The following is a 26,859-nucleotide window of genomic DNA, read 5'->3' on the forward strand; positions in this document are numbered from 1 at the left end:
TGCACCACTATGCCCGGCTAATTTTTGTATTTTTAGTAGAGATGGGGTTTCACCACATTGATCAGGCTGGTCTCGAACTCCTGACCTCAGATGATCTGCCCACCTCAGCTTCCCAAAGTGCTGGGATTACAAGCGTGAGCCACTATGCCCAGCCTGAGAGTCTATCTTTAGTGATTTTTCAAACCTGGTGGAGCATCAGCAACAAGTGTGGAGATGCTGCCTTCGCCCTCTGAGATTCAAATGTAATGTGCTCATCAGAGTGACCTCAAGCATGTATATGGCTAAAAAAGAAGACATTCGAGAAACAAAACTCCAAAGCTGAGCTGCTGCCCTACTGTGAGATGACTGCAGAGATCCCTAACTACTGTGAGGTCTAGGAGGACAGTTGTCCACAGGCATCATGTGTGATCCATCAGCTGCACAAGCTCTCCTTACAGTCCCCTCTGGCACTCAGTATCTCCCTTTCCTCCCCACCTCTGACACCCAGGAGTCTGAATCTAGTGAGTGCTGACACTGAAGCCAGCACCCTCTCCTTCAGTACACGGTGGTTCTGGGCTTGCCCACTCCACTGGGGTTACATCAGACATGTCCAACAGTCAAGCTCTATCTGGAATACCAAACTCTATCTTCATCCTTCTATCCTCAAAATCGGGCATTGTGCCTAGCCCAGAGTGTATATAATAAATGTTTTTGCGTAAAAAATAAATGAATAAGTTATCTTTGCTAGGATACAGCAGTATGGCTTTTTTGAATTTTGTTTCTGAAAATCATCTGCTGAAAATTGCTTTCTGGAAAGGAGAAAATTTGTTCTTGGCAATGTTCTTAGGGCTACTCTTTGTCGTGTTTAGAAGTGTTGATGATCTCAAAATAAACATGTGTTTTGCAATAGCTAGCCAACTAGACACATAAATGTATGGATCTATTTGTGTGTGTATATGTATGTACGCGCACACACACACACACTTTCAGTGCCCCCAAACCGGACCTTTCCTAAAGCTTGCTGAGTTCTGAGACTACATCAAGTTAAATGAAAACAGCAGCCCCGCATGTGCAAGTGCTGTTTTGTGAAACATATTTAACACCCAGAACTGTAACCACTAGCCTGAGGTCAAGGAACAGAACATCTGCTTCTCTGGTTGCCAGACAGAGATGATGACATGACAACATTTGGGTGAGAAATATTCATTTTCCTCTGCAACCACAAACATACTTACAAGAGCCAGAACTCACTCCAGATTGCCCAACATGAGGAAAACAGAACCTACAAATGCAGCTTGTTTTTGACAAAGAAATCATTTTTAGGAGATGAGGAATTTAGAAGCAATAACAGCAGGATTCATCTGTGACTTCCCAAAGTCAAACACTAATGGAAACCAGGAATGTAGGTCTGCATAAGTACCCTAAACACCATCAGCACAATTAGCCATTTATTCTACAAATACATATTGAGTGCTGTTTACTGTTTCAAGCTCTATGAATACAGCAGTGAACAAAACTGACGTATCTCCCTGCTTACCTTCTAATAGACACAGCTAAACATTTATTGTGTTGACAGTATGTTAGACTACAGAGGGGGAAATAAAGAAGGAAAAGCAATGGAGAATGCTGGGGAGAAATGGGAAAGGGAGTTTATGATTTTGATTAAGAGCTCAAGGAAAGCCGGACTGAGAATGGGATTTGTAAGCAAAGATTTGGAGGATGTCTGAGAGCAAGCGGCACAGACATCTGAGGAAGAGCGCTCCAAGTCGAGTCCGCATTCAGGCCTGATGTGTCTGAGAAGACTCGTGATGTGGTCTGAGCAAAACCGAGACTCACTGCCATGGTTGTTTTCCCAAAGTGACTGTGAACTCAACCACGAGGACTGGGTCTTATTTTTCAGGGTATCTCCAGGGTCCAGGATATGATACAATGCTTTGTTCAAATGGTGAATAGCAAGTGTATGGGTTAAATTACTCATCAACAGAGTGATGATGTGTGATCTTACCACCATGGATGCTGTTACTGAAATCAAAACTCCCATGGGTTACAAGTTGAGTGCCACACATAGTGACTGTGCATGGCACTGTGCTTTGAACACACACTATCCACCACCCCATCCACCTTCCTGTACCAGCCATCTCAACCAACAGGAGCAGTGTGTGTGGGCGCCCATGAAAAGAAGGCAGGCTGTTACCAAAGAACTCTGCTTATACCTCCTATCAGTAACGTTTGTGAAAATCAATATTGTGCTGATTTTCAACTCATTCTTCATTGTAGTTTCCTAAAACCATATGATATAAATCAAAGTTATTTCAGAATTGCATGTCTTTTTTTCAGCCCAAAAGTTTTTCCTAACATTCTACTTACTTCAAATATTTATTCTATTTCCTTTCTCCTTATTCTGAATTTTATTTGTTCTGTTAGATGAACATCCCCAAAGTGAAGGAGTATATTAAAACTAAAATTATCCCAGGCAACCATAACCTGAATAGTAACTAACACTCTTAAGGTCTTGTATATTTTGTAAGAGGCAGAAGACAAATTCACTCATTTCTATTCTGACCTTTAAAAGACATGGTGGAAATGTTTCATGATTATTATTTGGATAAAGAACAATTTTCCACCAGGACAGTTTCTGGTGTTTCTGGTTAAATCATGTAGCTCTGATTCAGAATGTACTTAAATTGTGACATCTCCCATCCATAAAAATAATGATGGTACCACCTCTGAATGATGTAACTGTTTTTGTTTTGAGCTGTGTGGTTTTTTGGTGGAGTTTGGGGTGGGGGTAAGAGTGGGCAGATGGGAAGGAGAGTTGAATCGGCCTATTATCTTCTCAGTGTAGAGGTCAATGCTGGCTACGATCTTCCAAGCATAGCTTTTGCTATATGTCACATATAGTAACTCAAATTTATAAATCATAAATATTCCAGTATAAATTTTATTTTCAAACAGTGCCAAGTACAAACAGCAGGAATGGAAGGATGAGAATGATCTGTATCTGGTTTTTCCTATGCCAAGGATTACCAATGGCCAAGCCCAGGACAAGGCGTACTCATCATACCTTCTGTTTATTCTACCTCTGACTGCAATGTAAGATTCATCTTGTTAGTCTCTGCAACTAACACTAAAATTAGTACTTAGCTCTGAATTCAGCCACATCTAAATTACCATCTTCCCCTTTTTATAGCCAAATAACATTAGAGCAAGAAAGGCTACTGTAGCTACTTTCAAATATAAATTGCATTTTAAAAAATTTAATTGAAACCACTGAGACTTCATAAGTATTTGGAAACATCATTTATATTTCTAGTCTCTATAATTGCTACTGTGAAATGAACAACCTAAGAATGTAAACAAGTCCGAAAATATGTTTCTAAATTTGGTATGATTATCAAAATTCTAATAGAAATAAATGCCTGTTTTTCTCCCCCACTGGCCATTTAATTCAATATCATACACATTGCCAACACCTCACTGAACCCCTATGGTCTCTGCCAACTAATAAAAAAGAACAGCAAAGAAAAGTAACGAGTAGTCAGGATATTAAAGATAATAGAGAAATACCAATTTCTATAGTGGATATATGAAATTGTCTTGAATGAACCAGGATCTAGATCCAATCCCAAGATACATGATTTGTCTTTTAAAATGGTGTTCTTTAATCAAATTGAGTTCTAGAGTAAATTTGGAGAGACTGTGATACATTTTCAAAATATGTAGAAAGGGCAACAATTGTTAAAAGAATTACAGCCAGACAGTACACAAAATCCTTCCAGTAGAATCCGTACACTGCATTTATTACTATAGCACTTTATATACAGTATATGGTAAATGACCATTGACCTGATCTGAGACCTATCTCCAAATGCAAGGTGTTCAGATAGGAAAATCGCTGGGGAACCGCAGAGGGGATAAGGAAGCAAATCTTCCAAACATGGTAACTTAAACCCCTTAATGTGACATCTCAATATCTCAATAATCAGTACATCTAGAGCGAAAAAACAAACAAACAAAAAACGAAAAACGAAAAACCTCTAGAGCTTCTTTAAATTGAAACTCGGCTGGGTGCAGTGGCTCACACCTGTAATCCCAGCACTTTGGGAGGTCAAGGCTGGTGGATCACCTGAGGTCAGTTCAGGAGTTCAAGACCAGCCTGGGCAACATGGTGAAACCTCGTCTCTACTAAAAAAAAAAAAATACAAAAATTAGCTGGGTGTGGTGGCAGGCACCTGTAATCCCAGCTACTTAGGAGGCTGAGGCAGCAGAACTGCTTGAACCAGGGAGGTGGAGGTTGCAGTGAGCTGAGATCACACCATTGCACTCCAGCCTGGGTGATACAGTGATACTCCACTTCTAAAAAAAAAAAACAAAAAACAAAACAAACAAACAAAAAACCTCATGTCTATTTGCGCAGCAAAAGCACAGTAGTCCTTACTTAGCCTGGGACTGTGCTACTTACTCCCTTGTACTAAATTTCTAGCTCTTGTCTTCCTGGTCCTGTTGAAAATGACTGAGAAATGCGCAGAGTGAAATCTGAGCGGATTACCTCCATCTTCATTTATCCAGTAAAGAAAAAGATTCATAGTTCCCACTTCAGTGATCTGATGGTCCTTTCCATAGAGCCACAGGACCTGCTGACACCCATTATCCACTGCTTCACACTGGGCAAAAAGAGATGATCCGTAATTCCTTTAAGAAAGAGAAAATATGCAGGTTACAAACATACTTCATCCCTACTCCCTCATCTTCTACACTCTGATAGCCTCGAGTTCTTAATTCACATGTGGATGTAGTGAAGGTATTATGTTCTTAATATATATACACTCTCTAGTCAGTTGCATAACCTTAAAGGAAAACTCTTTAGAGAATCTAAGTGATTTAACTGTATTCATCAGAGAGAGAACAATGTGAAACCTTGAAATCTTAACTGGAGAAGTAATAATAGAAGAACACAGGTAAATAGCCAAGTTAATGAGAACAGTTAAAAGTTACCGAGTATGTTTCCACACACCAAGCAATTTTACATGAATTACTTCAATCTCACATCAATATTACGAAGTAGACACTATCATTATTTCCATTGTTCAGATGAGAAACCGAGGTTTAGAGAAGTAACTTCTGTCAAGTTTCTGCAGAAGAGCACCAAGTGTGCGCACTTTTATCTAAGACCCTTTAATGTATCCAAGGAACACATAATGCCCAATTCCCCTAAAAGATAGGACAAATATTAAATGTTAACGATAGGACAGATGTTAAAAGTCTCGATGTTGACCAAAAAGTATTTCAAAAGCTTATTTTTCTCAGCCTGCACCATTCATCCCAGATTATTTAAAATGAAAGGAACAAAATATATTTTTCTGGAATGACAACTTAGTGTTATAATACTTTCAACGTATATCTTTTATCTAAACTTATATGGGAAAATTATGGAGTATATTATAAAATAGGGATGAATGTTTTAGACAAAACATGAGAGTCCTCAAATAAATGTGATAGCTGCTTGCCTCCATACACTCCTGGCTGTATAACTAACTAAGTCTGAGAAGTACTGCCATAAGACTGTCAGGGGTCAGGAATAAATTCTAGACCCCCCATTGCACTATGAAATCCCCAGAAATACACGGAAACAAACAATGAAAAACAACTACAACGACTACAAATGTAGTAATGTAAAACTCCTACGTTACATTAACGGAATCTACCACAAAATACCTGTTTTAGGTCTCTTAGAGTATCTCTTTGACATCTTGGTAAAATTACAATCTGTGTTGTTGTCTAAATAAAAGTTGAGCATGAGGCCAGGCACAGTGGCTCATGTCTGTAATCCCAGCACTTTGGGAGCCCGAGATGGGCGGATCACTTGAGGTCAGGAGTTTGAGACCAGCCCGGCCAACGTTGTGGAAACCCTGTCTCTACTGCAAATACAAGAACTAGCTGGGCATGGTGGTGGACGCCTATAATCTCAGCTACTAGGGAGGCTGAGGCAGGAGAATCATTTGAACTTGGGTGGGGGGCGGCAAATGTTGCAGTGAGCCGAGATAGCACCCTGCACTCCAGTCTGGGTGACAGAGTGAGACTCGGTCTCAAAAATAATAATATAATAATAACAACAATTAAATATTAGAGCCTCATGTTAATGTTTATCTACTGTTTTCATCTGCACAGCCTCCCTTTCCACTATATTCCATACTCTTATAAAAACATGGTCTTTCTATATGCTTACACTGATAATATAGCATCTTTCCCTACCACAGCTGATGACAATATAGCATCTTGCTCTGCCGCAGCTGAATTAAAGGGTGGGCATTTAACCTAAGATAGTCACATGATTCCTCCTTTGCGTACATTGACTCATTTTAATGTCTATAACCTGAAATACAGGTATTTTCTCCTTTCTGGAGTTGCTTACTTGGTATGATGTAAACCTGGGGTCGGCTGTGTCCATGATCACATTTCACAGAAGAAAGCATGTGAAACAGAGCCCTAGGCCAACATGGAGCCAGAAGCTCTGACCAGAGATAGAGGAAGAAGGGAAGAAAAAGGGGGATGTGCAAAGGACACAAGAAACTTGGAAATAATTTCTTTAAACCCTAGCAAGTCCACTGCCAGTATCCTAGTTTCATAAGTCAATAGATCCCTTGTCTGCTTAAGATCATTTCGAGGCCGGGCGCAGTGGCTCACACCTATAATTCCAGCACTTGGGGAGGCCGAGACAGGTGGATCACCTGAGGTAGGCAGTTCGAGACCAGCCTCACCAACATGAAGAAATTCTATCTCTACTAAAAATACAAAAAAATTAGCCTGGCGTGGTGGCGCATGCCTGTAATCCCACCTACTCTGGAGGCTGAGGCAGGAGAGTCTCTTGAACTCAGGAGGTAGAGGTTGCAGTGAGACGAGATCAGGCCATTGCATTCCAGCCTAGGCAACAAGAGCAAAACTAGTCTCAAAAAAAAAAAAAAAAAAAAAAAAAAAAATCATTTCAGGTTGGTTTTCTGACTTGCAACTGAAAGAATATTGACTAACCACTGAAATATTCCAGTAAACTATGGAAAACAGACATCATACCATGATGATTGCAACTGGAACATGATGAGGTTGACTCACACCAAGGTAATGTTAAGAGTCATTAAAAGGGTTGGGCACAGTGGCTTATGCCTGTAATCCCAGCACTTTGGGAGGCCGAGGTGGGTGGAACACTTGAGGTCAGGAGTTCGAGACCAGCCTGGCCAACATGGTGAAACCCCCGTCTCTACCAAAAATATAAAAAATTAGCCACGTGTAGTGGAGCACACCTGTAATCCCAGCTACTCGGGAGGCTGAGGCAGGAGAACCACTTGAACTGGGGAGGCGGAGGTTGCAGTGAGCCGAGATTGTGCTACTGCACTCCAGCCTGGGAGACAGAGTGAGATTCTGTTCCGGCCACAAAAAAAAAAAAAAAAAAAAAAAAAAGAGTCATTAAAAGACCCTTAAAACATACACTTCTAAATACAGATGACAAAATGTAAATTCTTGGCCAATGTGGAGATGAAGCAAGTCTGGTATACAGACAGGAAGCTATTAAAAATATAAATAGATAAATAAATATGAAAAAGACAACAGATAGGAAGCTATAGTTCAATGACCATAAAAATTCAAAAAACCTTATTCATAATTGATAGTAAATAGATAACTGAGTTAAATTATAAATGCTTTTTAATAATGAGTATAAACCAGATTGCAGGGGACGTCCAGTAGAAAGACCATAGGCCGTGGTTAACAGACCTGGGTATAGCCCTTGCACTTTGCCTCATTTAATCCATCTGGCAAAAAAAAATATCTGCTCTATATACCTCACTGGGTTGTTTGGAAAAAATAAATAATAACAATAAAAGCCAAAAAATGAGTTACATAAGACTGTCTGTATTCAATATCCTAATGAAATTAAGTTTAAAAAAAATAACTATTTTGGTGGGGTGTGATGGCTCATGCTTGGAATCCCAGTAACTCGGGAGATCGAGGCAGGAGGATCGTTTGAGGCCAGAAGTTCCAGACCAGCCTGGGCAACACAGCGAGACTGCATCTCTAAAAAATAATAACTATTTTACTTGAATTTTTTCTCATTCATAGACACAACTGTGAAGTTTGACCATACCTGAAAATAAATCATTTTTCATATACAAAATGCCTTTCAGACTGTATTAAAAAACACATAGAGAATTCTTACCAGATGAATATTTAGCCTTTCAAAGAAGCGTCTAAATACAAATGGATACACACTTTTGATACGCAGCTGAGCCGGGCGTGGTGGCTCACGCCTGTAATCCCAGCACTTTGGGAGGCCGAAACGGGTGGATCACGAGGTCAGGAGATCATGACCATCCTGGCTCACATGGTGAAACCCCGTCTCTACTAAAAATACAAAAAATCAGCCGGGTGAGGTGGCGGGCGCCTGTAGTCCCAGCTACCCGGGAGGTTGAGGCAGGAGAATGGCGTAAACCCGGGAGGCGGAGCTTGCAGGTAGCCGAGATGGCGCCACTGCACTCCAGCCTGGGCTACAGAGCGAGACTCTGTCTCAAAAAAAAAAAAAAAAAAAGAAAGAAAGAAAGAAAGAAAGTGTAGCTGAATTAGGCTGGGCACGGTGGCTCACGCCTGTAATCCCAGCACTTTGGGAGGCCAAGGCAGGTGGATCACGAGGTCAAGAGACCGTGACCATCCCGGCCAACATGGTGAAACCCGTCTCTACTAAAAACACACACAAAAAATTAGCCGGGCGTGGTGGTGCATGTCTGTAGTCCCAGCTATGCGGGAGGCTGAGGCTGGAGAATTGCTTGAATCCGGGAGGCGGAGATTGCAGTGAGCCGAGATCACGCCATTGCACTCCAGCCTGGGTGACAGAGCAACACTCCATCAAAAAAAAGGAAGGAAGGAAGGGAGGGAGGGAGGAAGGAAGGGAGGGAGGGAGGGAGGGAGGGAGGAAGGAAGGAAGGGAGGGAGGGAGGGAGGGAGGAAGGAAGGCAGGAAGCAGGAAGAAAGGAAGGAAAAGTAAGTGTAGCTGAATTAAAACCATAGCTCCTCAGCTTCATGAAGCACTGGGCAGGGAAAGAGAATTAAAGATAGTGACTATTTCAATGCACTGAAAAGGAAAGGATTTCTTATGTTTAGTGTTAGATTGATTGATTGATATATTACATTCTACTAGATGGTCTTTATTCTCCCAAATTTTAATTTTCTCAACGTTCTCTCACAGGTGTAAGCTATATGATTAATGGCCACAGGATAACTGATACCACGGTAATATAGTTGGGTTCCCGCCCATGTGCTGCCAATATTCATAAGAGAAACATGTTCTTGGAGGAAACGGAAAAATGAAAAAGTAAGAAAGCTACTGACATAAAAACATTTCAATATAGTTTTAAATAGAATAGATATCTGGGAGAACAGACATATTAAATACATCCCTCCAAAAGAATAAATTCTATTATGTAAAATTTAACTGATTTCTTCTAAGATAAAGAGAGCCCAGGAAATGAAATGAGACAGTGAGAAAACCACAACATCAGTGACTGTGAGAGGTTACTACAGGTTGAGGATCCCTAATTCAAAACTTCGAAATGCTCCAGAATCTGAAACTTTTCAGTGCCAACATGATGCTCAATTTGGATTTCAAATTTTTCGGATTAGGGATGCTCAAAGAGAAATATTCCAAAATTTGACATCCAAAACACATCTGATCCCAAGCATTTCAGGTAAGAGATATGTAACCCATACCTGCCAGACTGGATACTAAGCACTTAACCACGTTATTTCACTGAGTCATCTAAAAACAACCCTAGACTTTATTGTTCTTTGGAAGACTTGGAGAAAGAGAGGATTCAGTTGTAGAAGATCTCACAGATAGTTAAGTGTGTAACTCCCAGACACTTGACTCCTAAGTCCAAGCTTTTAACCATTAGGGTACCATTAGGTTATCATACTGCATTTGCTGAGAGCTTTCTATATGCCAAGTCCTGTCCTAGGCACTTTCTATTATCTCACTTTATCTGTGCAAGGTATTATTGCCTCAACTTTATAAATGAGGAAACTGATACATAGAGCAGTTAAGTAACATGCCCAAGGCAAGTAGGTTGGTTTGTTTTTAAAGACTTCAAGTTTTTTCAGAGCAGTTTTAGGTTCCCACCAAAACTGAAAGGAAAGTACAAAGATTTCCTGTATCCCCTTCTCCCCATCCAAATGAATAGTTTCTACCATTACCAATGCCTCACACCAGAGTGGTACATTTGCTGCAATTAATGAACCACATTGACATACCATTATTACCTGAAGTCTAAAGTTTTTATTAGTGTTCATTCCTGGTGTACATTCTATGGATTTGGACAAATCTATAATGACATTTATGCACCATTATGGCAGTCAGGTTTTTAAGCCAGGTCTTTCTGACTTCAAAGCTTGTACTCTTAAATGCAGAATCAGAATGCAATGAAAAAAGAAAAAACTAAGAGAGAGATAATTTGTGTGTGTGTGTGTGTGCACGTGTGCATGTGCAAGAGAGAAAAAGAGAGAGAGAACGACAGAAAGCCTTATTCCTCCCAAATTAACTAAGGAATCACCTGGGACTAAAAATGTTTCTACAGTGCAAGACCTTTCTCTAGCTCAGTGCTTCTCAGGCTTGGCTGCATGCTAAAGAATCCTGATGCTCAGTCTCTGCCCCAGACCAAATAAACCAGAATCTCTGGAGGAAAGAACCAGGCATCAGTATTGGGTAACACTACCAGGTGACCTTAATTTGTAACCAAGGTGAGGCCCATTATACTTGGCCTCTCCTTCAGCTGTGTGCAACTGTATTACTTTTCTCACTTGTGTATATTTAGAAATAGAAGGATAATGCTACCTCAAAACCTTCAAAATAGTGGCACAATCTCAGAATTAAAAAAAAAAAAAAAGCTTCTCTCTTTTCCTCAGATTCACTTAGATAGAAAGCAGAAAGTTCTTGAGCTTATGAGACTCAACAGTTATTTAAAAATACCAGTTGACTATGGTTGTCATAAAAAATGCTCAAGGGTAATTGTTGACTTAATTAGGTTTACAGATGTAATGATACACACAACTAAAGTTGACTCCAAATGTCTTTGCCAACTCAACAGGATAATACTAAATGTGGAATCTTTTGTTCCCCTTGTACTTCTCCAGGTCAGAAGCATAGGAGACAGCCCTAGGACATTTTGGAAGTGATAGGCATATAGGTTAAATGCCCATCCTTTTGGTTACCACCTTCCCTCTTGCCATTTTAAATTTATGATTTCAATACTTTCTTCTCCAGTCTCTTCCTTTCCTAAGAGATTTCAAGTCAATTTCCATTGATCATAGTCCACCTGCGCCTAATGAATCAAATATATTTTATAATAGATTTTATTTTTTTAGAGCACTTTTAGATTCACAGAGAAATTGAGCAAAAAGTAACAGAATTTCCCTATTATACCCCTTCCCGACTACCCTCTCAGTTTTTCTTATTATCATCATCTTGCATTAGTGTGGTCCACAAGTCCATAGTTTATATTAGGGTTCACTCTGTGTTGTACTGAAAGCATTAATTTTTAACTGTCCTACAGTGATCATGTATTCTGCGACAGTGCATTAAATCATCATTTACAAATAAATTACAACCTGCCCAAACACTGGTTAATAAAGATTGCCCTGCAATTTCTGTGTCCCCATGTTATCTTTTTCCTAGACAGGTAGGGGGAGCTAGAAAGCAATATTTTAAAAAGGGAAACTTTTTCCTTATTACATCTCATCCAGATTGTTTATTTACTCTCTCTATATGGTATATATGTGGTATGCAGTGGTACATAGGCACATGCTCTGCGAAGAAGTTTGAACCAGTAAAAAAAAGAAATCAAGAGTCAAAAAAAGGAGTTTTCAACCTGGCTAGCCTAGGACACAGGAAGGTGTGTTCTAAGCCAGAAGAGAATAGGCTTCCTAGTTTTAACGCATTCCATTTGGATTTCTCTACCCATTGAGGGAATGCACTTGCTAAAGTTGCCAGTGGGGATGACTTTTATAACCATTCTTTTTTTCTTTGGGTAGGTGAGGAGAGAAAAGAAAAAGGAAATACAGCAAGACTACAGAAGGGTCAAATCCAGTGGTCATTGCCTCTAATACCCCAGCAGCATGTCATGTGACTCTCTCCTGCCTCCTGAACCTACATGTCCTACCAGGGCCCACAAGACTGCCATGGACACCTTTTTGGACAGCTGCTGCCCTGGGTATGTGAACAGCACCATTTGATACATGCAAAGCAAGAACTCATGCTGCTTAATCCAGTTATTCTCATTCACCCATAGGGGCATTCCTAACTCATGGCCAAGTCCACCCCTGAAATCGTCCGACACTTTTTAAATGCTCTTTTATTCCCTGCCAGCTACATATGGCCTATGAGACTGGCCTGACAGAGCCAAAGCAGAGCTGTCCCGCAGCCAGTTGGCAGCAGGTGTGGTCACAATCTGTGGCAATGAAGACAGCACTTCAGTGAGGCGGGCACCTTCCCCAGACAGGACTCCCTGGAGCCAACTGAGAGCCTAGGTCTCAGGACCAGATGCTCTTTAATGCCAGCCATTAGCCTGCAGCCAGAGACCAGTGCCCAGGGGCAGTTTATCCAAAGCACTGATGTGATGCTTGTTTTAATTTCTTGCTTCAGTTCTTGCCTAGGTATCATATCCAGTGTTTCTCCCTTATGAAGGGCCATCAGCTATCCTTTAAACTAGCACATCTAAAAGCGACGGCACTGAATTCATACTGCGTTTACATAGGAAAAGCTACTATAGCTGGCTTGCTGAAAGATTAAACTGAAAATTAACCATGAAACACAATGAACATTAAAGTTTGAAAAGTACTAAATGTGTTCATATTGAAGTGAAATAGCTCTAACTCAAGGGTCATGAAGGGATCTTTCCTTTAGACAGAGACACAGATTTACTTACCCTCCCATCTTGCAGTCCCCAGTTCCACCTTCCCAGGCTCTTACATACTTGGGATTGGCCCACAGGGACACTGGATTAAAGGTTCCACTTGAAAAATAAGGTCCCACTGGGCTCAAGAGTACAAAGAGCAGGGCTTTGGTAGGCTTCTTGACTCCAAGGGAAGGCTGCAATGAAGTAGAAGTACACACAACCGTAACTTAAAATGTAGACACCAGTCTTAAAAGTCTAGAATAGATTTATTTCTGTCTCCCAGAAGGAGCCATTGAATGACAGGAACTATTACCATACTTTTAAAATTGAGTTACACAAAGCCTAATGGTTTTTAAGGAGGAAATCCTGAGAATGGAGCACATACATTTCATTTTGCTTTGCTTTCTGAGTTGTTACGATTTTAAGCAAAAAAGCTGGATTTGTCCATTTTTGTGCATTAGTAGAGTTTTGGAGGAGAGACATATTTCCAACCACTATCTATATAACACCTTTCAAGGTTGCATTGATTGGGAATTGAGAAAGGGGAGAACCCAGACATGGTTTTAGTCTTTGGGGGGTAAAATACAATATTTACTTCTCTAACTCATCCTTCTGTTTCACAGCCTAAGTGACTGCTTCAGGACATGGCAGGGTCTTCAGCAGGTGGTAGGTGGAGGGGAATGTGCCATTAGCACACCTGCCCACATCAACTAGCAGGTAGCAAGAGTACAGCTTCAATAGAGGGATAAGCACTGTTAAATCAAGTTTTGCCTACAGCTGCCTCATTACATTATTTTAAGCTCGGCCTAAAGGTTTCTCTGTACATCATGAACTATAACCTAAATGGACATTATAAACAGACTGTAGCCTACTTTTGTGCCAATCACTGAGTTTTGGCCAATCAAATGTGGCCAACTGTTCAAATAAGGCAAACACTGAGTTATAGCCAATCCAGCTGTTTCTGAACCTCATTTCTGTTTTCTGTATGTCACTTTCCTTTCTCTGTCATAAATCCTCTTCCACCACGCGGCTGCACTGAAGCCACAGGGCCTACTCTGGCTGGGAAGGCTGCCCGAGTTGCGAATGGCTCTTTGGTCAATTAAATCCTTTTAAATTTAATTCGGCTGAAGTTTTTTTAATAACAATATCATTAAAAAAAACAGGGAATGAATGATTTATAAATAACAAAGATAGAAGGCCGTCTTTCCCACAAACACTGTAAAGCCAGAAGCCCACAATGCAAAATCATGCCAATTCCTCCAGCACAAGAGCAGTTATAAGTAATTAGGGTTCATTGTTTATAAAGGAAGAAAACCGAGAGACCCAACGTTTTGAAGGCTACATATTAAGATAGAAATTATCACTGGGCTATCCTCAGCAATTCAAGACCACACAAAGTGAAAAAAAAAGGCAGTACTATTAGGTTAAGAGTTTCGGGACATAAACCACTTGTGTCCAATCTCCACTAGAGCCTGGTCTACCTGGATAGGAATGGGGATCTGTCAGGAAAAGAAAGAGAATCTTTACAATAGAAAAGACTCAACTTGCGCTGATTTTGTGGCTTTGTAATGTTTCTTGAGGGATATTTTTATCTGAACTTCAATTAAACTTCCCCTTACTATCCATTGCCCCACAGTCCCTCACCCACTGCTCAATACTCAGACCACCAAAATCAGGCAGGTAAAATATTAATGAGCATAAACAAATGTGTTTGCACAAGCGCACACCAATGCTATCTGAAAGGCATGCCACCTTAGGAAATGGGAGTCTAATTTCATTAGCATTCCATTGGAACATGATAACCAAAGGGCCTGGGTGGCCACAACAAACCTATGGCGGTTGATGGAAGACTATGTCAGAGAAATCCGTCAGCAAGCAACAACAGGTTTTGATTGTTAGCTTGTGTTTGCTCTTTAACGGAGGCTAAAGATTCAAGGAGGACCATCCTACCAATAAAGGATAAAGCGCCTTAAAGCTTCATTTGCCTTTTTTGGTTTCACTGTTTGGGAGGAAAAACCTAAGCATACTACACATCTGCTTTTCTTCCCAGCTACGATGAAACTGAACCATCTTATCTCTGCACTTTTATTTAACCTCTCAGTTAAGAAATGAAACCACTCAGTGTGGTCAAAAAAAAAAAAAAGAAATGAAACCTTCATTTCATGAGTGCCTTGAAGCAGAATATGTTACATTTTTTAACGAATCCTATGATACGGTTTGTATTTGTGTCCCTGCCCAAATCTCATGTCAAATTGGAGGAGGGGCCCAGTGTGAGGTGATAGGATCATGGGGGTGAATTTCTTCCTTGCTGTGCTTGTGACAGTGAGTGAGTTCTCATGAGATCTGATTGTTTAAAAGCATGTGGCACTTCCCCTGTGCTCGCTCTCTCTCCTGCTGCCATGAGAAGGTCCTTGCTTCCCTTTCACCTTCTATTACAACTGTAAGTTTCCTGAAGCCTCCCAGTCATGCTAACCGTGCAAAACTGTGAGTCAATTAAACCTCTTTTCTTCATAAATTACCCAGTCTCAGGTAGTTCTTCATAGTAGTGTGAAAATGGACTAAACTACCCTAGTGATGAGGAATTAAGAGAAGCTTCTCAATGTAATTTAGAAATATAATATGCTGGCATAGTCTCAATCATTTACCTAGCTTCTAAGTTTCTGAATAGAATAGCTTATTTGTGGACAAGCTAATAGCATTTTAATAGCTATCGCAAAAATGGCTGGGACTTTTTTTACTCTGAACTAATGTATTTTATGCAAACTACATTATACTAAAAGAAATAACAATAATGCATTATGAAAATTTTTTCCTGAAATAAATTTCACTTTATTTATTGTCTTCTCCTGATTTTGACAGGCAAATTTGCATTTTATTCCACTAGGTGGTAGTATACAGAGCACAGATAGAAAAAGGAGTAATTCTGTACATTAAATCCATTTCTAGAAAAAGGTCTTGATAAACCTCTAAGTAATATTTGTATTCTTAGCAAGCAGGTAAATTATAGGCTAGAATTTTTCAATGCTGAGAGAAAATGTGTTTATGTGTACTAATACTTTATTTTCTGCAATTTAACCAAGTCAATTCATGTTTTACAAGTACTTCAAGTACTGGCGTTGATCACAGACTAGTCACCTTCATCCTTAAATGATTACTTACACCAATTCATTGGCTTTTCATGAATGAAACTCTGCGATTTCACTGAAAATGGTCACAGTGCTTTAAGACGGAATAAATAAGGTCTAACACAAGGCAGAAAGAGAGGAAGAGAACTTTACGATCGGGTTGGTTTCTATGCTTAGGAGTCATTATTTGTTTCTATGTTTCAAATATTCCTTCTAGCCTGAAAAGCAATCTAAATTGCTTTTTAAGAGCAATTTAGTGCTGCTGTTAAGACCATTTTACTATGAATTGTTATACAAAAAAGATAACTCCACTCATATGTTTATCACAGCTCTGTCCATAATAACAAAGACATGGAATCAACCCAGGTGACCATCAATGGTGGAGTGAATAAAGAAAATGTGATACATATAAACCATGGAATATTATGTAGCCATAAAAAAGAATGAACTCATGTCATTTGTAGCAACACAGATGCAGCTGGAGTCTACTATCCTAAATGAATTAACACAGAAACAGAAAACCAAATATCACATGTCCTCATTTTTTTTTTTTTTGAGACGGAGTCTTGCTCTGTCGCCCAGGCTGGAGTGCAGTGGCGCGATCTCGGCTCACTGCAAGCTCCGCCTCCCGGGTTCACGCCATTTTCCTGCCTCAGCCTCCCGGAGTAGCTGGGACTACAGACGCCCACCACCTCGCCCGGCTAGTTTTTTTGTATTTTTTTAGTAGAGACAGGGTTTCACCGTGTTAGCCAGGATGGTCTCGATCTCCTGACCTCGTGATCCACCCGTCTCGGCCTCCCAAAGTGCTGGGATTACAGGCTTGAGCCACCACGCCCGGCCCACATGTCCTCACTTATAAGTGAGAGCTAAGCATTAGGTACATACAGACACAAAGATGGGAACAATAAACACTGGGGATTCCAAAAGAGGGGGAGAGGAAAAGTGTTTAGAAAAACTACCTACAGTGTACCATGTTCACTTCTTGGGCAATGAGATCCTTAGAAGCTAAAACCTCGGTATCACAACATATACCCCTGTAACAAACTTGCACATGTAACTCCTGACTCTCACATAAATTTTTTTAAAATTAAAAAAAGAAAGTCAATTAACTTGCTTCACACAAGAGTATGTTATTATATAATATTAAACAACTATTAGCAAAATTCCACAATGATAAGTTCAGTCATCTGATTAAATAAAGCAAAAGCCACATAAATAATGAGAACATATGGATGACAATAGCTGATGAATTGTGTAAGTCAGTTTCGATGAGTTATATTTCCTTATAAACACTTTAACACTGGCTTTTTACTAGCTTCCTGGAATACTCAAATACATGAGGAATTGAAAGGGGCTTTAAAAAAAAAACATGAAAAATGAGAAATATAAAATTTCAAATGCAGCGTGTTTAACTTCTCAAGAGACCACATTGACTTTGAAACTGAAATGCGGATGTGTTAAAAAAAATAAAGACTTTTTTTACTTCAGGGGCTATACCTCACAAATAAATGGCAAATACATATACAAAAGGGATTTTAAATACATGGATATTTTGCACGGAAGGACAAGACACTGAGTGTGATGGAAAATAAAAGACATGTCACAGAGAAAATCATCACTTCCCTCTGGGTCAGTCAGAAATTACTTTATCAAAAGGCAGGATTTCAGAGGTGATTTGAATGATGGCAGGAAAGAGCTCAATGAGCTGAGAAGAGTACTATTAGCCTATGTTTTGGCCCAGAAGGCAGAGAAGCACAACAGCATATGCAGGCTTGAGAATAATTCTGCCTAGGCAAGGCAGATGAGAGGCAGAAGAAATAAGATAATTGGAAAAGACAGAAGAGCATTTTTCCTAAAGCAATGCAATTTTTGTTTTTTTTAATTCGAAGAGTAGCCTGTTTTCTTTTTTTTTTTTTTTTAAATACTGTCAGTTCTTTTGAAAGAGGGTGAAATTGTTAAAGGGGAAAATAGTAAAGAAGGTTGGACTAAGGGGTGCTGCACGGGAGAGAACTCAGTGGTCCATATAGGGCTTGAAAGCTGTGAGGGTCAGGAAAGCGAGAGCACTGAATTCATACTGTGTTTATGCAGGAAAAGCTACTATAGCTGGCTGGCTGAAAGATTAAAAAATAATAATAACCCTCAATAGTATGCTTTGCTTTTTTGGCTCCAACATATTTTACTGTCAATATCTCATATAACAGAACAATTCAAAAAGTTATAATTCCTATTTTTAGGTTGAGGAAACTGAGGCTTCAAACAAACAATTTGCCCAGGTTTCATGGTTATTAAATTCTAGTTCTTCTCCTCTTAATCCAGAGTTAGTTCATACTTTACTAAAGCTTGAAAAAAAATATTACTAAAGTACCCAAGATCTCCTTATTTTAAGAGAGTTCAAACTGGTGTCTAGCTTTCCTCCCCCTGAGCCTTCACCCATGGTGAGACACAGCAGGGATACCTCTTAGGGGCCTGCTGAGTGCCCCCTGCCCCGAGCATAAAACAAAGGAACATCTTGAGTTCCTTCAAAAGAAAGTCCAGTCATCTGGCTAGCCTTGAGAAGTAAATGAGCAACTTGATAAGAAAAAAAGGGTAACAGTAGCTTAAAACAATCACCAAGGAAGTCAGAGTCAGAAGATGTTTGGTTTCCTACAGAAACTAAAGGTAACATCTTAACAGATGTCCCAGAGTTGTTTTTCAGAACCTGGATCCCCATCAAATGGATCCTCCAGATCACAGATATGAGGGAACTGAGGCAACTCTGGGAACACTGGCTATGAGGTAGCCCTGCTCCACAGGAGCAGTTAAAAAAAAAAAAAGAAAGAAAGAAAAAGAAAAAGAAAAGGAACTGAGGACTGAATTATCACCATTCTTTGTTTTTTGTTTTGTTTTTTTTTTAGATGGAGTCTCGAGTCTCGCTCTGTTGTCCAGGCTGGAGTGCAATGGCGCAATCTTGGCTCACTGCAACCTCCACCTCCCAGGTTCAAGAGATTCTCCTGCCTCGCCCTCTTGAGGAGCTGGGATTACAGGCGCGCCACCACACCCAGTTAGTTTTTGTATTTTTAGTAGAGATGGGGTTTCACCATGTTGGCCAGGCTGGTCTCAAATTCCTGACCTCAAGTGATCCGCCCACCTCGGCGTCCCAGAGTGCTGGGATTACAGGCGTGAACCACCACGCCTGGCACCATTCTTTGTTTTAAATTTCTTTCTGACAGGCCTGGAGGAAGTCCACCCATGGGCCAGACCTAATATTCCGTTCCATCTTTTCTTTTTCTTTTTTCTTTTTTTTAGAGACAGAGTCTTGCCATGTTGCCTAGGCTGGTGTTGAAATCCTGGCCTCAAGTTACCCTCCTTCTTCAGCCTTTCAAAGTGCGGAGATTACAGGCACGAGCCACCATGCCTGGCTTGCTGATCCCATCTTTAGACAAATATCCCCTTCCTTAATCAATGCGCAAAGCAGAAAATCTTTGGATTTACCTGTAACCTGTAAGCCCCTACTTCAAGATATCCCACCTTTTTAGGCCAAACTAATATATGGCTTCCATGTGTTGATTGATGCCGTTGCCTGTAACCTCTGCCTCCCCACCCTACATGTAAGCCATTGGGGAGTTTAGGTCTTAGGCATGAGCTCCCTGATTCTGTCTTCTTGTTGGCCTGCAAATAAACACCCTCCTTTCTCCCACTGTAAAACCCTCGTGTGGATGATAGACCTTACTGCACCGGGTGAAAGACCACAGTTTGGTTTAGTAACAACAGCCTTCACCCTCTACATATCCCACGCTCAAACCATACTGAACCCCTTCCATTGCTCCTCACTTTCCTACTTCCATATGCTCTACTGCACTACTTCTCTGCCTGGAACACTCTCCTTCCAATGCCCTCCTATTATGGATTGAATTGTGTCCCTAAGATTCCCATGTTGAAATCCTAACCCACGATGTGACTGTATTTGGACATCGGGCCTTTAAAGAGGTAATTGAAGGCCGGGCGCGGTGGCTCAAGCCTGTAATCCCAGCACTTTGGGAAGCCGAGACGGGTGGATCACGAGGTCAGGAGATCGAGACCATCCTGGCTAACACAGTGAAACCCCGTCTCTACTAAAAAAATACAAAAAACTAGCCGGGCAAGGTGGCGGGCGCCTGTAATCCCAGCTACTCAGGAGGCTGAGGCAGGAGAATGGCGTAAACCCGGGAGGCGGAGCTTGCAGTGAGCTGCGGTCCAGCCACTGCACTCCAGCCCGGGCAAGAGAGCGAGACTCCATCTCAAAAAAAAATAAAAATAAAAATAAAGAGGTAATTAAACTTAAATGAAGTCATGAGAATGAGGCCTTAATCCATAGGCCTGCTGTCCTTATAAGAGGAAAAGATACCAGAGATAGCTCCCTTGGCCAAACAGAGGAAAGGCCCAGTGAGGACATAGGGAGAAGGTGGCCATCTACAAGCCAGGAGGAGAGCTCTTACCCAAAATCAGCTTTGCAGGCACCCTCATCTTGGACTTCTAGACTCTGGAAGAGTGAGAAAATAAACACCTGTGGTTGAAGCTGCCTAGTCTGTAATATTCTATTATGGCAGCCCTAGCCACAGGATAGAACGCAGGCCTAGGAATCCTACAAATCTGCTCTTCAAGCTCGCCAGCAAACTGGTCAGTTACAAACTTTTCTGCAGGTCCCTGAAACAAAAACTGGATGAAGTTTCCCTCTCGTCTTGTTTTATGTCCTTGAAAGCTTGACCTTGTAACCATGTGGGGGTACTTTCTCCTGATCTCTGCCATCTAAAGGGCGTGAATTTTGGGGTTCCTGTCAGTCCTAAAAATTATCTTGCGCAGTTAAAAGCCTTTGCAAGCTCAAAATTGGCTGCTTAAGCTCCTTCTCGGAGGAGCAATGGAGACTGTGCAGTACTGCAGCTAAGTAGCTACGGGTTTGCTATTTCACTAGTGGTGGCCTGGGTTCAATTCCTAGCTATGGGAATGAGTCCTTTCTGTTTTGATATCTATGGGACCTTTACCATTTATTAACTCTCTTCCCCTCCATGAACAACTTGTGACTATGTGTCTTGAATTTTCCTTCCTCTGAGCTATGTTTGGAGGTTCTAGATCTTGTAAAAACTGCTTACCGCCTCTTTGAAAATACCTCCCACACCTGTGGTTAAATCAACTTAATTAAGGCTTATTGGTTTCACCTGGGAGGTTATTTTTGTTACCGTTCAAAAGCCAGAAATATTAGCTGTTTGTCCTGGCTAGAGTCTGGTAATAAGAGATTTGGTTAAAAATCAGCTTAATTAAAAGTGATATCCAAGATTATCTATCTTTCTATCTATCTATCTATCTATCTGGCAGGCTTTTATATTATTTTTTTCTCTTCTTGGATCTTTTTCTAGAAAAAAGAAAAGTTTTTTCTTCTCAGTCAACTGAATTGTTTTTCTCATTTTGTTTTCTTGCCACTCTTGATGCCCACATTGAGAGGACCTAGGATCATTTCTAACAGCATGGGACTCCTTAGAAAAAAACCGAGGAGGCATCACAGGCTCCGTTTTGAGGACAATTTCTGTTTTCCTCATGCAAGCCCAGGAACTGGAGGTGAACAGATCCCTCTCAAAATCCAAGGCATTGCTCTGATTTGCATTGTGTTACCTAACGTTTTTTACTTTTAGGGGGATCAGAAATTACTTTGCATTATGGGAGAGCTTTTAGCCTTGGTGTGTAATAACTAGGTAGGAAATATACTTTAAGGGAAGGCTAAGAGCAGTTACAGGAGAATACCGCACTCTGTGTGCGTTTGGATCACAGAAGCATGCTCTTGGCCACCTAGAAGGTATGGAAATGTCCTTCTACACCTTCCAAAACTCCCACAGGGGATGGGCTGATTCTCTCTTTTTGGGATCCAGAATCCAATATAAAAATGGGATCTGTAATGGGGAATCTATTTTACCTTCTAACTGTGCCTGTTTATTAGGCCCTAGAAACGGCATGTTTTCCTGGCTCTGTACCCATGTTGCTCCACCCTGAAGCCAGTAATCCAATTAAGGTCCTTAAAACTTGGCAAATGAAAAAATCAACAACTACTAGGTCTTCTGTGTGTCTGGGTATTTATATGTGTTGTATGTGTGATATGTATATAAAAGAGCTCTAATTAATTGGCTTGGAAAATAAGCACTTAAATTGAATATTTTGTCAGAAAAAGAAAAACTAACACCTTTTAATTCATGGGACTTTAATAATCTTTGGGAAATAAAGAGAGTCTTAAATATTATTGGTAAAATAAAAATGTCTTCAAAATTTAGACATCTGGTTAAATTAGGTCAGATTAAATTAGATTTGCTAAATGCTTCAATGCCATAAAATGCTTCTTTAACAAATTTTTCAACTTACCTACTTTGGAGCCATTAGATTCTAGATAGGGTCTGGGGACATGTGGAGTTAGTTGGCCATGCCCCCTAGCTATGCTGGAAAGAGTCAGACCTCATCTGTACTTCTGTGTGGTGTCCTAGGCTCCACACCTGGTACATAATTAAAACCACTTACTTATCAGACTTTTCACCAAACATAAAATTTGCTAAAAGTTAACATTATAGCATATGTAATTGAAGCTACCAGAGAAACAGTGTTACCTGCAAGGCATATAAGGAAAATAGAATGTGTTGTTGGTAAAAGATTATAAGAAGGCATGGGAATGTGGTCTTATTGCCTAGTTGACAGAGTTAAAGGATTGTTTTAAGTTACATAGGATAAAGCTAAAGGTTTGAGCAAGTTGTGGGAGGTCTGTGAAAATTAATCTTGTAAAAGAAATTCTGTGTGAAAATATTAGCTAAAGTTAAAGGGTATTATTCAGTTTTTCCATAAATAGAACATTGGAATAAAAGCACAACAGGGTTTTCTTAGAGCATTAATCTGCTCTTTAACAACAACAAACAAAAATTGTAAAGGACTACAAAAGGTTTATGAGAATCTTACCTCATGGTAAAACTGATTAAGATAGATTAGATTTGTCTACAAGGTTTTCTTAAGAATTGGATTTGACATTTATTAATACAAAGATGAAATTTGGCTTTCTCTCGAACAAAATTTTCGTGTAATATTAAAAGATAATGGAAGATTTTTGTTTGCCTTTTGAATTAAACTACAAGAAAAAGAAGAAAAAGTAAGACACTGTTTGGAAAGCTGTCTTCCCTCTATCAATGAGTAAAGCATTTTGCTTTTTGAAAAGCTTCGTGTTATCATTTTGGCTAAATAAATAACCTACAGTGACCTGGGATTCAATTTTATATCAAGTGTTTTAAATCTGTGATATCTGACAAACTTTCCAAAATCAAAGTCTACATTATGCCTTTTCTGATCTGGTCACTACTTTAGATATGGGGTCTCCTAAACTCCAAAATATTTGGCTTATTTAGTATATTAAAATCATACAGGAAGCATTGTCAAATATGAAATGGTGGTTAGCTTTCTTTGGGCTATATTTGTATAAACATGTTATCGGTATGTGCTCCAAAATTATGGGAAACTCCTAAATTCTGATATGACTTAGTATATGTTATCAGTAATAATTGTTATGTAAAATTGTTGTATGCCACAGAAGTAACCAAAATTTCTAGTCAATTGTGTCTTTAACCATGGCTTCCCTAAGACTTTATGTTATCCACAGAAAATTGTTGTCTTGTTTTGATTCTCTTTAAAAGATGGTTTATAATCAGATAGAGGACTCTTAAATGCAGGTTTCTGAACATTTTTGAAAGCATGCCATTAAAATAGAGAGGAAAAAAACTTCCAAGAGTCTCCCTTGGGAAACTAATATGTTCATAAATATTGAGCAAACAGGAATTAAGAGCATGGACTAAATTAATAAAAGAACAAAATAACCTTCTAGTGACTTTTTGCTTAAAGTGTTGCTGATCCTTTGTTTCATTTTTCAGAGTCAAGAAACCTTTTTTGAGCTATTTACAGTTTTTAAAAATTGAGTAAATTATACTCCTATGAGCAAACTTTGGAGCACATTTCTTTCTACCTGATTTCTTAAGAATTTGAAAACTATTTGTGAGTATTCTTAACTTATGGCAACATAGTAATTTGCATATGTGCAATAAAAATCTGTTTTCCTTTGTAACAGGACACAATTAGAGACATTGCCTGTTTTACCAGGGCTTTGACTGGAATGGCATTCTTTCAAATATAAACAGATTGCTTTAAGGAATCCAAGTTGACTTACAGAGCCACTAAAAGCCTCCAGGAAAAGCTGGCCTCATACCTTGTCTATTCAATTCCTTTACAGGGTTCCTGACCTGTGGTAAGTAAAGAATGTCACTTTCTGACAGGCCTAGGAGCTCCAGTTATCTCGGGATCTCAAGAAGAGAATTCACACAACTCATGCAAGTATTTGCATGTACAGATAAATCTGTGTCTCAGCGCAAGGCTTTAGAAAGTCTAATCTGAGATTTCTTATGGAACAAAGTTACATCAAAGTCAATTTTTTAAAAGCCTATATAGCAAATAATTATTATTGCTATGCTTTATACAGATAACCAGGCCAAGCATAATAAGACTAAAGCTTACTGTGCAAACAAATCAGTCCTACCATGATTTGTTTTCAACAGAAATGGGAGACCGGAGAGAGAAAAATTATGTTTCAGAAACTATGGTATACTTGTTATTCAATTCTAGTCCCATTCATTGTTTTGAGTTTTTTCTGCCATTTAGATTGACCCTGTTTGTTCCTATGAGCCAACCAGTGACCTCTAGCTGCTGCTCAGAAGAAACAGAAGGGTAACATAAATATCTGGATCAGTATTTTAATTCTGAACATGTGTTGGAATTGGCTAGCAACCTCAAATCAGCTTGGTTCCAACAACTGCCTGGTTCATGGAAAGGCTTATCATTTAGTTTACTTGGGATAATTATACTTACTTTGCTTTAGTGTTGTAGAATATATTGCTCTTGTACGCTTTGTGTGGCAATACAGGGTAAGATTACTCAACGTTTTCTTAAATTGAACACTTATTAATCTTCCAGATATCACCTTTTGTGAGAACTTGAGTGTTAGGAATGGCCTTGACCATACTGATGCTTTCTGACTGAGCTCCTCTCTACCCTGAATAGTTAGGCAAAAATATCATCACCTGGATTCAGCCAGAAGAAGCTACAGAAGTTGGATCTTCATCCATCTGCAACCTTTAGGATCAAGGGTCGCTTTGGAGGTATTGGGGGAAATATGTCAGGACCATTTAAACCAGAGCGACTCCATCTTGAATAGGGACTGGACAAAATGAGCTGAGATCAGCTGTGCTCCATTCCTAAGAGGTCAGGCATTCTTACAGGATGAGATAGGACATCACAAGATACAGGTCACAAAGAACCCACTGAAAAAACAGGATGCAGTAAAGAAGCCAGACAAAACCCCCCAAAACTCAGATGGTGAGGAAAGTGAACTCTGGTCATCCTCACAGCTTATCTTATGCTATTTATAATGCATTAGCATGCTAAAAGACACTCTCACCGGTGCCATGACAGTTTACAAATGCCGTGGCAACATCCAGAACTTACCCTATATGGTCTAAGAGAAAGAGAAACCCCCAGTTCTGGGAACTCCCCACCCTTCTCCAGGAAAACTCATGAATAATCTGCCCTTGCTTAGCATATAATCAAGAAATAACCATAAGAATAGCCAACCAAAGGCCTTCAGTGCTGCTCTGCTTATGGAGTAGACATTCTTTTCTCTCTTTACTTCTCTAATAAACTTGATTTTATCTTACTCTGTAGACTCACCCTGAATTCTTTCTTGTGCGAGATCCAAGAATCCTCTCTTGGAGTCTAGACTGGGATCCCTTTCCAGTAACACTCTAATTAAGCTTTCTTCCCTAAAAGTTAAACAGAAACCAGTGCTTCTGAAGGACTGGTATCAACCACCTGCCTGACACTGCCCCTCCCTTTTGCAGTTTCAACACAATAACAAGAATTCTTTCCTGATAAGAGACCTCTGACCATGGAGTGGTTCTGGCCAGTCTACGGAGGCTGCACACAGAAGAGGGCCTTTGTGTCCTCTGCTTCATCTTTTGATGTATAGGCCCTAACTGTAATACATTTAAATGTTAAGGCTCCACCCCAAAGTGGACTTGGGATGCATGTTGCATACACGTTAGCCTACTATGTATGTGTGTGCCACCCCTTCATGAATACTAATAGCTCCTCCTATAGGTAAAAATATATACTTAGCCACCCTGCTCAGCATAAATTCCTGTTTTCTTTATCCCTGCCTCTCCTTTCCAAATTTATGAGCCCCAGCATTCTTCAGTTAACAATATTTAGGATTGCCAGAACAACCTAAAGGACCCTCTACCACACTTCAATTATTTTCATTAAAAAAAAAATCTGATGCTAGTCCTGACATGTTGCATTGACTGACACCCTAGCAAAAATGTCCCTTTGTCTCTCGCCTGATTTCCTTTAGTGCCAGCCAATAGACTAACAGGCAATCCAGACACAGGCATTTGAAAATGTTTCACTGGGGAAGCTGAAGTCCAAATTTTCTGAGACTTGCAATAACAGGGCTAAGGGATACATCCAGGTTCATTTGCCAGCCCTGTTCAATGAAAAAGATGGTATAAAGTTAACACTTGATAAAAAGGCTGATCAATTCTTTTTAGTTTTTAGATAAGAATGATCTTAGAATTTAAAAGAACAGCTAAGAGAAAACTAAAGACAAAGTGGAAAAGACTAAAAGAACACTTAACACTCTTCTCTAACTTCCTCCTGTGTAAAAGAAGTGATAATGACTACTCACAGGGTTAATATAAGGATTACACTAGGTAATATGTAGAGAGCGCCAGGGCTTGATTTTCAAGCAC

General features: G+C 39.9%; 1 protein-coding gene across 3 annotated transcripts in view; it reads right to left on the minus strand.

Moving 5' to 3' along the window:
* The window catches only part of BCAT1 (branched chain amino acid transaminase 1), a 137,469-nt gene that overhangs the window by 25,775 nt on the left and 84,835 nt on the right, over positions 1–26,859 (minus strand). For all 3 annotated transcript variants that reach the window (XR_004059618.1, XM_010375452.2, XM_030939161.1), the window contains exons 6-7: positions 12,939–13,102; positions 4,529–4,671 (exon numbers count right to left, since the gene is read on the minus strand). Coding sequence is in view for 2 of the 3 variants with exons in the window: in XM_010375452.2 (XP_010373754.1) it covers positions 4,529–4,671; positions 12,939–13,102 (307 nt within the window). In the remaining variant the exon portion in view is untranslated. The remainder of the gene's footprint in view (positions 1–4,528; positions 4,672–12,938; positions 13,103–26,859) is intronic.

The sequence above is a fragment of the Rhinopithecus roxellana genome, chromosome 10 (assembly GCF_007565055.1).
Source record: "Rhinopithecus roxellana isolate Shanxi Qingling chromosome 10, ASM756505v1, whole genome shotgun sequence".
NCBI classification, from domain to species: Eukaryota; Metazoa; Chordata; class Mammalia; order Primates; family Cercopithecidae; genus Rhinopithecus; species Rhinopithecus roxellana.